The 12,575-nt window shown below is 53.8% G+C and overlaps 2 protein-coding genes across 9 annotated transcripts in view; both read right to left on the reverse strand.

Annotated features, from left to right (window-relative positions):
* Positions 1-904: 904 nt before the first annotated feature.
* Positions 905-4,680, reverse strand: TMEM265 (transmembrane protein 265). 3 transcript variants are annotated; one of them, XM_019628554.1, is made up of 3 exons: positions 4,209-4,680; positions 3,044-3,211; positions 905-1,386 (listed from the first exon to the last, which is right to left on the reverse strand). In XM_019628554.1, the coding sequence occupies exons 2-3, from the start codon at positions 3,206-3,208 to the stop codon at positions 1,225-1,227; spliced, it is 327 nt and encodes a 108-aa protein (XP_019484099.1). In that variant the 5' UTR covers positions 3,209-3,211; positions 4,209-4,680; the 3' UTR covers positions 905-1,224. The 3 variants fall into 3 exon arrangements, with proteins under 3 accessions (XP_019484099.1, XP_019484100.1, XP_019484098.1); XM_019628555.1 differs by having other exon boundaries at positions 3,758-4,680; XM_019628553.1 differs by having other exon boundaries at positions 3,044-4,680.
* Positions 4,681-4,770: 90 nt separating this feature from the next.
* Positions 4,771-12,575, reverse strand: part of SRCAP (Snf2 related CREBBP activator protein) — a 33,976-nt gene continuing 26,171 nt past the window's right edge. For all 6 annotated transcript variants that reach the window (XM_019628546.1, XM_019628550.1, XM_019628548.1 and 3 more), the window contains 7 exons: positions 11,961-12,130; positions 11,612-11,808; positions 11,402-11,516; positions 11,075-11,194; positions 8,097-8,291; positions 7,890-7,973; positions 4,771-7,801 (listed from right to left, as the gene is read on the reverse strand). In XM_019628546.1, the coding sequence (XP_019484091.1) occupies positions 5,159-7,801; positions 7,890-7,973; positions 8,097-8,291; positions 11,075-11,194; positions 11,402-11,516; positions 11,612-11,808; positions 11,961-12,130 (3,524 nt within the window). In that variant the 3' untranslated portion in view covers positions 4,771-5,158. The remainder of the gene's footprint in view (positions 7,802-7,889; positions 7,974-8,096; positions 8,292-11,074; positions 11,195-11,401; positions 11,517-11,611; positions 11,809-11,960; positions 12,131-12,575) is intronic.

The raw sequence follows: 12,575 nt of genomic DNA on the forward strand, positions 1-12,575 counted from the left end.
CCAAACTGGAAACACCCCCCAAATTCACCCACATAAAATGGATAAATGGCAATATATTAATATAATGGAATGCTATATAGTAATGAAAACTACAGCTACCCCAAATATTGATTCATCTCACACCGTTAAGTTAAAGAAGCCAGACTTAAAAAGAATACGTATGAATCCATTTATATAATGTTCAAATGCAGGCAAAAGTACATTGTTAGCAGTCAGAATGGTGGTAACTTGTGGGAAGAAAGGAAGGCCTGGTGATTAGGAGGGATGGAAGGGGGCTTTGGAGTGCAGGCAATGCCCAATGTCTCGGCCAAATGGTGCTTTGTCAGATGTTTGTTTTGTGTTACTGAGTTGCGAAATTTGCTTTGGATGTTTTCCTGTATGACATACCTCTCTTAAAAAATGTTTAAAACATTATCACAAGGCCCAAGATAAAGGATATGGAAATTCCTTATAATCATTGAAATAGCCATATCCAGGGTGATGGGTGCTGTATCTAACCCTTTCACTCCTCTCTCAACTCTGGCACCAACCTGTGTGGATTTGGTCCCAGTGCTGCTGCTTACTAGCTGTGTGACCTTCGGTAATTGTGCCTGTTCCCTCAACTATAAAGTGAGTGTCTGTGAGGGTTGAAGGAGTTAAGAAACAAAGTATTTAGAACAAAGCCTGGAAGCAGCAAGTACTCAATAAAGTAGCTGCGGCTGCTGCTCTTACTCTCTGGCCTCGGGGTCTCTGTTAATGTTAAGGGAGAGGCTGGGGTCTGTCCAAGAAGGGACACTTCCAGAAGGGAATAAACTCTCCTTCCCATGGAGCAGCTAGATGAGGGGACACAGACTTCTGCCCCCCTTCAGATGTCGTCTGGCTCTCACCAAGGTCTCAGGGGAAGAACAATTAGAAGTTTCACCACTAAAAAAAGGTTTTTATTACAAAACAAATTCTAATACAATCAGGCCTGGTCTTACACCCCACCTCTGGGTAGAGGCCCCTAAGAGGGGTTGAGTTGGGGGCGGGGGGGGGAACAGGGAACGGTGGGCACTGAAAGAACAGAGCAGGCTGACATCATCAGTCTCAGCTGCCGCCTCCTTTTATAAAGGGCCAGAAAGAGGAGCTCAACGCCCTTTGAGGGAAAGACCGTCCGTGCAGCCAGGAAGGACCACTGCCCTGGACCCTAGCGCTGCCGCACTGCAGGATCCAGGTCTCGGCTGACTCAGCAGAGGCCATCCAGGGTCACTCAGCCTGGGCGATGGCGTAAGAGAGCAGCCACAGAAGCAGGGGACCCAGGACGAGGACAGAAAGCCAGACAGCAAAGCTGGCCAGGATGAACTTCTGGGCCCGGGCCGCCCAGCGCACGGCCTCCTCCGACTGGCCTGCCTTGCGCCATTCTTCCGCCTGTGGGGGCAGGCTCATGTTAGGGTCTTCCCTGTTCTGTTCCACATGCCCACTGCCCCACTCCAACCCTCCACCTCGTCCTAGCTGAAAACCACACACCCAAATTCTCTACCTCCAGTTCCATCTGCTATTCTCATGCCTCATCTGCCAAGTAAGCTGTCCTCTCTGCTCTGCCTCCTTTTCAGGGTAGCCACTGTTAGCCCCTAAGATCACACACGGGAAAGTACCCTTCAATCCTGTTATTCCCTGTCCTTTTCTACTCATCCCAGGTTCATTCCAAACTTGGAATTTTCAGCAGGAAACAGTGAGCTAGCTATCTTGGGAGTATTTTACTCAAGTCCCAACAACAGCTCATTCTCATTAGCCCAGGGGGCCTCATCTTCATTAAGGATTCTTTTTACTTTATTATTATTTTTTAAAGATTTTTATTGGGGAATTGGAACAGCGCTGGGGAATTGGGGGAAGGGGAACAGACAAGTTGCTGTCCTTTGTTCTTCAGTCTAGTTGTGGAGGACGTTGCTTCACTGGCCCAAGCTGGCACCATCATTGCGCTCTTCCCAGGCGAGGCAGATCAGTTGCCGGCTTCTGGACGGCTGCTCACGGCAGCTGCTGGCCGCTCACGCTGGCTGCTGGCTACACACAGTAGCCCACAGCAACCCACTGCAGCAGGGGCTGCAGCCTACGCCATCGCCGGCGACTCACGGCCTCCCAGCTCCAGGTTGAGCTGTTGTTCAGCATCTTAGCTGTACAGGGCAGTGTCACTGGCCCTCATATGTGGGATCCGAACCGGGGCCTTCTGGCGTCCCAAGCTAGCTCTTAACCACCGCACCACTCGGCCAGCCCTAAGGATTCTTTTTATGATTTTGTCCGAATAAAACACAGAAATTCGTATGGTTATAGGAAGCTTCTGATGGTTAAACGACAACCAGGGTTGAGAAAATCCCAGCACAATGTTAGCCTGTGGTCTTTCTAAAGGCACATGGTGCAGTTTCTGGTGGTTGTTGACCTGGTGCAGCCCTCTGCAGTTTCTTCTGGGCCCCCACCAGCTGCTCCCATCATTGTCAGCGGCCTCCAGTCTTGTCCCTTCCTGTTTCTTCTCCATATCGGCCCTGAGCAGGGAATCTTACAGAAACACACATCTGACCATGTCGCTCTCCTCGGAAAAACCCGAGTGGCTCCCCAGTCCTCTCCAGAGGAAGTTGAACTCACGGGGGGCCCTTGGGAATCTGGGTCTCCTGGCTTCCCCTCAATTCGTCACTGGTCCGGTCATGCCGGATTCACCATCCAGGCCTTTGTCCACACCACTTGCTTCCCCTGGAATGCCCTTTGGCCCTAAACCACTCATTGTTTGAGGTTATTTTCCTGTGGCTTCCCAGGATGCCTTCGCTGTCACCTCCTCTGCTGTCACACAGATGGAATAACACACATAAACCCTCCCTGGCTCCCAAGATACCCTGAGCTTCTGCTCCCTCAGTTCTGAGGAGCTGCATTCCATTTGTACAGCAATCTTACATCAGACTGCGGACCGCTGGTTGGCAGGACCAGTGGTGCTCTCACTCCTGGCGCCAGGCCCAGCGCCAGGCCCCAACAGGTGCCGAGTACCTCCTGCCTCCCTGCCCCACCCCGCCCGGGCTCCCACAGGAACTGCAGTCCTCACCTTGATGGCAAACACGAGGGCCATGACTCCCAGGCAGGAGCAGCCACAGATAACGCTGGTGGCCGCCAAGCAGCATAGGCGGCGCCAGCAGCAGCGGGTGGGGGCTGGAGGAGCCGCGTCCATGGTGCTCACCAAGATGGCACCCGCCTTCTCCTCGTCCTCCATTACCTGTGGGCGACAGTCACGGTACTTTCAAGCCCAACCGAGCCGAGGCCTGGCTCACAGACTCCACCCCTCTGATCATGTCCTAGTGGCCAGGGGCACAGCCCTCAGGAATGCCACTTTTCTGTAAGGGGAATTCCTTGAGTGACTTGGACCAAGAGAGGAAATCTCAGGTCCTTGGCCTAAGGTTTGGAGTCTCCACAGACAAGCCATGTGAACACAGTATTATCTGTATTACTTGCTGTTTTGACAAGTGGGGAGAAGCCCAAAGACAGGTGCTATGCTGGGAAGGAGAAAAACAGAATTGCAACAGCTGCTGGGAATCTGAAACTGTCCCAGTCAGATTTTAAGCTGTGTGTCAAAGGGCCCTAAATTCCCTGGAGTTCCTCCGACTGCCTGACACCAAGGAGGGAACAGAGAATATATCCCGCACCCTACTTCGAGCAAAGCAGCCATTTCATGTGCCAACAAGTCTGGGGATGGGAGAGAGGAGGGGAAACCACCCATATATGCTCTCTGTATAGTGAGGAAATTCACCATCAGAGAACTCACCTTCCCAAATTGGGGCCTTCCTCTCTAGGCTGACTCCCTCCTGCCACCTCCTCTTTCCATTTCAAAGCCGGCCACATGACACAATCAGATTAGCTCAGCGTCCGAATGACCTCATCACCCACACAGAAACCTGCATAATGATACCCTCCTTCATTATTTCTCAACTCCCCATTTCTCAGGACTTCTGAGCTCTGGCACCAAATTACCTCTCCACCTTATCTCCAACCATTCCCCTATAGCCTAGACAAAATGGAAACATCTGCAGTTTCTCTGAACACAAGCAACGAAGTATAGAAAGGGTGAAAAAGCAGCAAGAAGAATGACACATGCCACAGAGCTGCAGAAGTGTGTATGGGGAAAAAACCCAGGTGAGGTAAACACAGACAGACGTCGGGGGAGAGGGTCCAGGGAGCTGTCAAGAGAGAATGTAGAAATGAACGGGGGCTCTTACCTGGCTCTAGGCCTTGAGGGACTGGGAGTTTCGGCTTCTGCTCAGGTTTGACTTGGCGTGGGTAGAGATGGAGCTGACTCAGGGCTCCTAGCCAAGCCCAGGGGTGGGACTGGGTGGCCAGCACCACCTGAGCACCCCACCTCAGATGGGGGTGTGGCTGGCTCAAACCAGTTTGGCTTGAGGGAGGAAAGCAAGAAAGGAAAAAGGATGGGAGCAACTACAGGTAGCAAGGCCTGTGTTCTGGAAAAGGAGTGAACGTGCCTGAGCAAGAGATAAAGCAGGGGAAAGTCTAAGGCATTGGAGGGCCGAGGGAGTGTGGGAACTAGGGGAACAGAGGGGAAGAGAGAGGTCTGAGTTGGAGGGACTGAGGCACCCTGCCAGGTCAGATTTACCAAATCTTCTCTCTTCTTGGATGGAGATTTCTGCCTCAAAGATACATAAATACTGGGTTAGAGATGAGGTACTATGGTCTTGGTAAGAGCAAGAAAGAGAAGAAAAACGATGCCCAAGTTCCCACCCAACCCTCCACCAGACCAGAAAATCAGAAGCCTCCTTACACGGATGCTCATACAGAAACTAAGTTTATTATTTCTTCTTAAAAAAAAAAAAAAAAAAAAAAAAACCTCATTGTAGAGAAGCCCCTCTCCCTTCCCCTAAGCGTGGGGGGCTGTGAAAGACAGCTGGGGAATCAAGTACAAGGGGGTGGGGACAGACATCTTGCTACCCTTAACACTGCCCAGCCATGTGGGGTGGAAGGGAAGGGGGATGTGAAGTGCCCCGTTTCCATGACAACCAGTTGCCTACCCCCTACTTTGGTGGAAAGAAGGGAGAAGGCCCCTATCTCCCCAGAGGCTTTCCCCCTCCAAAGACTTCAAGTAGTGGTTAGCAGAGTCGGCCTGGTCACGCACGGGAGGGGCCATGGTGGGAAGCCTGGGCGAGGGGTGGCCCATTCACGTCTTGGCTTTGCGGCCTCTGTGACTAGCAGTGGGGCCAGCTAGGGGGAGAGGGGCACTGCTGCGAAGGATGCGCTGGTCCCCTTGGTTGTTGGTTGCCCCAGGCCGGTGGGGGCCAGGCCGGCGGCATGGGGTCCCGTCCCCTTCCTCCTCACCTGAGGCTTCAGCCTCAGACTCTTCTACTGACCCCTCAGGCCCTAAGGGACTGGGGGACTGCAGACGGCCCCGCTTTATTGGCCCCGGACACCTGCCGACTGGGACCCCCGCCCGTTTGCGAGGCACCTTCTCAGTCTCTAGTGGGGGGACTAGAGACCCTGGACGCAGCCGGGTCGAGCGCAGTTTTGGAGCCAATGAAACCAAGGGAGGTGTCAATTCTAAGCTGCCTGGCCCACCATCCGCTAAGTCCAGGTCATCCTGAATGACGGCCACCACCATGGACCCTTCGCCCTTCCGGCCCCGCAGCCCCTCAGCTTCGAGGCGCAGGCGGGCCAGGCGGGTGAGGGGGCGGCTTCCATCCTCATCAGAGGAGCTCCCCTCACTGTCCCCCTGGCCCTGGGGCTGCCGCCGCCTCCCCAAGCCACAGCTCTCGAGGACAGAAGAGATGTCACGGTCCAAGACGGGCAGCGGGCTGGGCCGAGGAGATGGTGGGTTCTTGGGAGGTCGGCCCCGCTTCCGCTTGGGTGGGGACGTTGAAATGGTGAGAGTGGTGACAGTGTTGGCGACAGTAGCAGTGGGACAGGCTAGGAGTGGTAGGGGTGGTGGCAGCGGGAGTGGCTGTGTCCGGCTGTCTAAGTTGCCGTCCCCTGGAGAGGACATGGTCCCAGGAATGGGCAGATCTCGGGCCTTCGGGGGCCGCCCACGCCTCCGCTTCTCCACAGGTGAGAGGATGATGGACTCAGGTCTATGAACTGGCTGGGGTCCGAGAGGCTGGGGCCCTGGACTAAGCAGGGGGCCCAGGACAGGCTCGGCAACAATCAGGGTCTCCACCTCCGTGCCTGCGTCGGGCTTGTTGTTGTGTCCCTTAGAGAATGAAGGTGCCTCATCCACCCTTTGCCCAGCCTCTGCGGGAGACCTGTTCTTCTTGGGGGGCCTCCCCCTCCGACGTTTCACAGCAGGAGGGGTGAGGGCAGGCAGCATCCCTTCTCCATTCTCTGGGCTGCCCTCTCTAGGCACCCCCAGCTCAATGTGACGGCGAGCTATGAAGGGCTGCTGGGTCGAGGAGGGCAGTGTGAAGTGAGGAGCAGCTTCACAGAGCCCCGCGGAGGGAGGTGAGGATTCTGGCCCTGACGTGCTGTGGGCAGATGGGCTTCCTGGGCAGGCCCCTGTCTCGGAGGCCCCAGGTCCTAGAGTACTTGCGGTCCCCCGCTGCTGTCGCCGCCGCCTCACTAGTTCCTTTTCCTCTACCACAGTCACAAGCCGTCCTGGCAGCTTGCGAAGCACTTTGGGGCCTGGAGGCTGCCCCGGCCGCCCAGCCCCCTGACCCCGAATCTCTACATCGGCACTGGTACGCCGCCGAGGGGGCCGGGCTGGTGAAGGACCCTCAGGGGAGGAGGTGGCTGAAGATGAAGTTGATGAAGCTATGACCTCAGCTGGAACAAGATCCTGTGGTTTCTCTGGGCTACAGGTGGGGGTCTGAGCCTCCACTAGCTCCTCCGAGTTCTTGTCGGCCTCCAATGGCTCATCAGCTGCGGCGGAGAGTGGGGGCTCCAGACCACTGTTCTCACTCAGGTGTGGGGGCAACTCCTCCCCACCAGGCAGCACTGTGAGGATGGTCCCCTCAGCAGGCTCCGGAAGCTCCTGCTCTGGACCACTAGGGAAGCTGCCAGCCTCCAGGATCGGGCTGGGTGCCGAATGGTCCAGAGAAAGGCTCTTCTCTGACGCAGGCAGGATCTCAACAGCCATGGGCAACAGATCCTTAGGGGGCACGAGAGTAAGCGAGGAAGTCTTGGAGCTGGTCTCAACCAGCCCCAGGGACTCGGCAGATGCCAACGGTTGGGCACACGGCTCCGCCTCAGGTCCCAAGGCCAAGGGCAGGTTGGTGACTGCGGGGAAGACGGGCACGGAAGGGAGACCAAGCAAAAGCGGGGAGGTGGGAGTTAAGAGGGAGGTCTGGGCTGGAGGTGGGGTGTGAGCTCGTGGGGGTGTGCAGGCAGGAGGGGGTGTGCAGGCAGAGGAACAGGAGGGGGGCATCTGTGGAGGAAGTGGGGGAGCAGGCAAGATATGGACAGGAAGCATGGTGACTGGGTTTGGGGCTGAAATGGGGGTCGGGGCAAGGATTGGGACGGGGATTACAGCAGGGGTTGAGACAGGGGTGGGTCGTGGCCTGGGTGCTGGCCTGGGAATGCGCTCCCTGGCAGGGCTGCAGCGGGGGGGCGTGGAGGTGCCGCGGGTTTGATGGGTGGATGACATGGGAGTATAGTTTGTCCCTTGAGTCTCAGCCCGGGCTCCACGAAGACGCTCACTGACGCGCGTCCCTGGCCTCTCAGGGCCCTTAACCTTCTTACTGCGCCGGTGGCTGCCGCCCCCAGGCCCGCAGGAAATCTCGTCTCCAGCCCTGGGCCCCTCTTCCTCCTCCTGGGGCAGGCGGAACACCTCCTCCTTGGCTTGGTCCAGGTCCTTGCGGGCAGCCTCCACCTGCTCCTACATCAAGAGCCCACGGGTGGTCAGAGCAGCAAGCGGGGCACTGAGTGGCAGACAGCAGCAACTTCCCACCCCCAGAACTACTCACCTCTGCCTGCTTGAGCTCCTCTCGGCTCACCTCCTCCAGTGAGGCTTCCAGGAATTTCATAGCATAGCGCTCAATAGGGGTCAGCTGTGAGAGAAGCAGTGATGAACCCAGTGCGTCCAGAGCCCACCCCCCGCGTCTTTCTATCCCAGTGTCCAGACACAGGCGTTATAGTGGGTGACGCTGACAGCTGCTGAGGCCAACACTGACCTGCTCCACAAGGGCTGCAATTTCCTGCTCAGCCCGGGACATCTCTTCATCCTCGGCCCCAGGCCGGCCGGCCTCCTCACCCTCACCAGCAGGAAACCCTTCGTTCTCGTTGAATTCTGCAAGCTCAGCTACCTGTTCGGCCTTGGCCTGGGTGGCTGCACGGATGTCCTCTTCATCCTCTGCACGACACAATGCCTGCGAGAATGTGAGAAAACCCAGGAGAATTAACAAACTTTACATCCTGTGATTTGATACTGGCAAAAATTTGAGGCCAAGTTTACATCAAAACAAAAAATACAACAACAAAAAAACTGTACCGGGCTAGGAGTCAAAAACCCTGGGTCTCGGGCCTGGTTCTGTCCTTGTCTTTTTTCATGGACAAGTCAGTTAATTTTTTCTTTTTTTTTAAGATTTTTATTGGGGAATTGAGAGAAGGGGAACAGACAAGTTGCTGTCCTTTTGTTCTTCAGTCTAGTTGTGGAGGACGTTGCTTCACTGGCCCAAGTTGGCACCATCATTGTGCTCTTTCCGGGAGAGGCAGATCAGTCGCCGGCTTCTGGATGGCCGCTCACAACGGCTGCTAGCTGCTCACGCTGGCTGCTGGCTACACATGGTAGCCCATGGCAACCCACTGCAGCAGGGGCTGCAGCCTACGCCATCGCCGGCAACTCACCGCAGCCCAGCTCCAGGTTGAGCTGTTGTTGTTCAGCATCTTAGCTGTAGAGGGCAGTGTCACTGGCCCTCATATGTAGGATCCGAACGGGGGGGCCCTCTGGCGTCCCAAGCCAGTTCTTAACCAACACGCCACTCGGCCGGCCCCAAGCCAGCTCTTAACCAACGTGCCACTCGGCCGGCCCAAGTCAATTAATTTTTAAGCAGCAGTTTCCTCATCTAAAATGAGGTCACAGCACTTTTCCTGTCTACCCTGATGAAGTTTCTGTATTTAAACATACTGTATGTTTATAATTTATGAAGTGCTGTAAAGATATCATTATAAGGACTGGACTAAACTGGTTCTTCACTCTACACAGATGATTCTGGAATAAATCAGGTATTGTCTTGGTCATAGCCCAGATTTAAAAACCACAGTTTATACCAAACCAGGTTTATAACAGAACTCAACTCTCTTCTGGGCCCCTGAAGTTGCCAAAGCAATGCAGTGTCCCCAGGGGATGGAATGGGCTTGACCAGCACCCCACCAGGAACAAAGTCACTAACTGCTGTAGACACCTCTCAGTCTCCCGTTTGAGTCAACCTTAGACCTTCTTAAAAAGCAGAAAGTTTTGAATACAACAAATCCCTAATTCTTCTTTGCACTGAGCTGCCTCATGACAACAGACTGGTCACAGCTACTCTTCACATCAGAGTCACTGAGGAGCCCACAGGCTCAGCGGTGGGGTGAGGGCACCTGGTGGGAAAAGCATCTCCATCCACGACACTTTCTCCACACCTGTGGTTCCTAAACATCTGTCTATTTCTGAAGAGCTTTGAAGAAACACAAAAATACAAATGCCCAGACCTCACCTCCAGAAATGATCTAGTAGATTCTGGGATGTAGCCCAGGAATCCATCGCTTTAAAAACTTTCCAGGTGATTCTATTGTGCATCAGTGTTTGGAAAACAAGGGTCCAAAGCACTTCTTAACCCACTATGCCATTTAACTCTCAGTCACTTCCTTCTCATTAGCATTCAAAACAGTGGAAAGGAGGGGCAGCCGGTGGTTAGCTCAAGTGGTTAGAGCACAGTGCTCATAACACCAAGGTTGCCAGTTGGATTCCCACATGGGCCACTGAGTTGTGCCCCCCACAACTACACTGAAACAACTACATGACTTGGAGCTGATGGGTCCTGGAGAAACACACTGCTCCCCAATAATCCCCAATAAATTTTTTTTTTCATGATTCTGTTTATATGAAGTGTCCAGAACAGGCAAATCCATAGGAACAAAGTCGGTTATTGGTTTCTGGGAGCTGGGGTGAGGGGGGAGTGGGGAGTGACTGCTCATAAGGATGGGGTTTCTTTTTAGGGTGATGACAGTGTTTTGGAAGTAGACAGTGATGATGGTCACACAACTCTGTGAATGACTAAATACCACTGAATTGTTCATTTTAAAATGTTTTACGGCATGTGAATTTTACCTCAATTTTTAAAAATGATTCCCAATTGTCAGAATTCCACGAAAGAAGTGAATCAGGGCTGACAGTGAGGACCCCTCTCCCACACACTGTAGGTCCTCTGATCTCAGAGTTTGGGGCAGTGAGTGGAGGAACCTCCTGCACCTCTAAGCCCAGCGGAGCAGTGCAAGACTGCAGGCGTGGGCTGGATGTGCTAGCAGGGCAGGTACCAGGACCTCAGACACAGCCTCTCTGTCCTGCTGGGCGGAAGTTTCACTAACTTTCAGGGGCTCTGAGAACCTCGACCTGAAGTTCCACCACCAAAGCACCACCCAAGAGGCGGGCCAAGGGTGCCTGAGAGGGTTTAGGGGTCTGGAGAAGAAACGTAAAAGTGGATTCAGCCTGCACAAGTGCCACCACTTGGAGTCTGCCCACGTGACCACCCACTGCGCCCCACCTGGATTCTGTCCACGTGACTGCTCTTTGTGCCACCTATATTCTGCCCATGTGACCACCCCCTGCGCCCAACCTGGATTCTGCCCATGTGACCGCCTGCCAAAAATTCTTTAAAAATAAATAACAACAACAACAACAAACAATGGGGAAAGGAAGGCTCAGCAGACTAAACAGACTGGCTTAACAAACGCAATTATTAAAAAGCACTATTGGAATTCAAGCCTAGAACTAAACACTTCAAATCCTGTCTTTTTCCTATGAAACCAAGTGAACCAAGAAGCAATCCACCATCACACTACCTAAGGCCACTGTAACCTGGGAAGTAGCAAAAACAGTTCTTTCCTCCTGGACAACCTCAGCAGACTGAGCGACAACAAGCTGTACCCATGGGCCCTGTGCTCTTGTCACCTGCTCCAGGATGTGAGTCTGCTTGCTGGCCACGGTCTCTTCCTCCTCTTCAGGGGCCGAGGGCACAGAAGAGCCTGATGGCTCCTCTAAGGGCATCTCAAATAGCTCTCGGATGGTCTGCTATGGAGAAAACAGAGAAAGGAATGTCAGAGCCAATGCAATGCTGGCCCCACATCTCCAGCTAGCAGGCTGGTGGCTCTTAGAAGCCCCAGAGGCACCACGAGTTGAAGAGGCAGTTTGTAGAGGCCAGAGCATCCTCTTAAAAAGCAAGAGTAACTCCTACAGGCAGAGCAGTTGTCTCCTGAACAGGCCGGAAGCTATCAGTACCTGTTTAAAATAGGCCGTGGTAAAGTTGCCTCCCTCTATGGCCATGTCCCCCAGCATCCTCTTCTGATTTGCCTTTTTCAGAATGTTCTCCTCCACTGTCCGTTCACTGATAAGCCTAAGGGGTGATGAAAGCCATGTGTAAACAGCCAAACACATCAGTAAAACCCTAACGGCAAAGGGGAAGCAAGGTGAGGGGAGACCAGGCAGTACCTGTAGATGTGAACATCTCGGGTCTGACCAATCCGGTGACAGCGGTCCTGGGCCTGAGCATCCATGGTGGGGTTCCAGTCGCTGTCATAGAAAACAACCGTGTCTGCTCCTGTCAGGTTCACGCCCACACCCCCACTCCGAGTTGAAAGGATAAAGCAGAATATGCGTTTGTCTGCATTGAATCGTTCCATCAAAGCCTAGAGAGAAAGGAAAAAAAAAAAAAAACAGCATTGGGAGATAGTCCCGGAAATAGACCCAAGGCTTAGTGGGGCCCCTACTGGGACCCCAAGGCCTGAAAAAAAGGAGACAGCTGAGGTAAGCCCCTAAGGGCTGCAGATGCTGGGATTACCTGTCTCTGTTCAACTCTCGTGGAGCCATCCAGACGCAGGTAGAGGTGGCCGTGGTAGGTGAGAAACTGCTCCAGCACATCCAGCATCCGGGTCATCTGGGTGAATATGAGCACCCGGTGGCCCTCCGCCTTGAGCTGGCGCAACAGCACTGCTAACGTCTGCAACTTTCCTGCAGAGACAGGAAAGGGGGACAGGGAGCTAGCTGCAAGCTGGGATGGGGAGGACACAGTCCTGGAGGTGGCCGTCGAAAGACAATCACAGTTTTAGGCCAGGATTTCAATTAGCCTAGAGTGTCAAAAATATTTGACTTTGTATATTCTCTCCCCTTCAGGGATCCTTTCCCTCTTCAGTCTGCTCCTGTCTTGGATCTAACTTCTCTGAGTCTCTTGGATCTAACTTCTCTGAGTCTAACTAGGGGGAGGGTAATCTAGACCCTCAGGGGAAAAAGGGATCCTCAATGGTGTCTGAGCACGAGACTTTTAAGTACTACACTGAGTTATAGCAGCTGAAATGCACAAGAAAGTTGCCGGATAGACATAAACAAGAAGCCCTCTGAAGTCATGGCCTCTAGACAGGGACTGAAGGTGACTGAGGTCAGAGCCAGGGAGGCAGGA

Source organism: Hipposideros armiger, unplaced genomic scaffold, assembly GCF_001890085.2.
Source record: "Hipposideros armiger isolate ML-2016 unplaced genomic scaffold, ASM189008v1 scaffold_799, whole genome shotgun sequence".
Taxonomy (NCBI): Eukaryota; Metazoa; Chordata; class Mammalia; order Chiroptera; family Hipposideridae; genus Hipposideros; species Hipposideros armiger.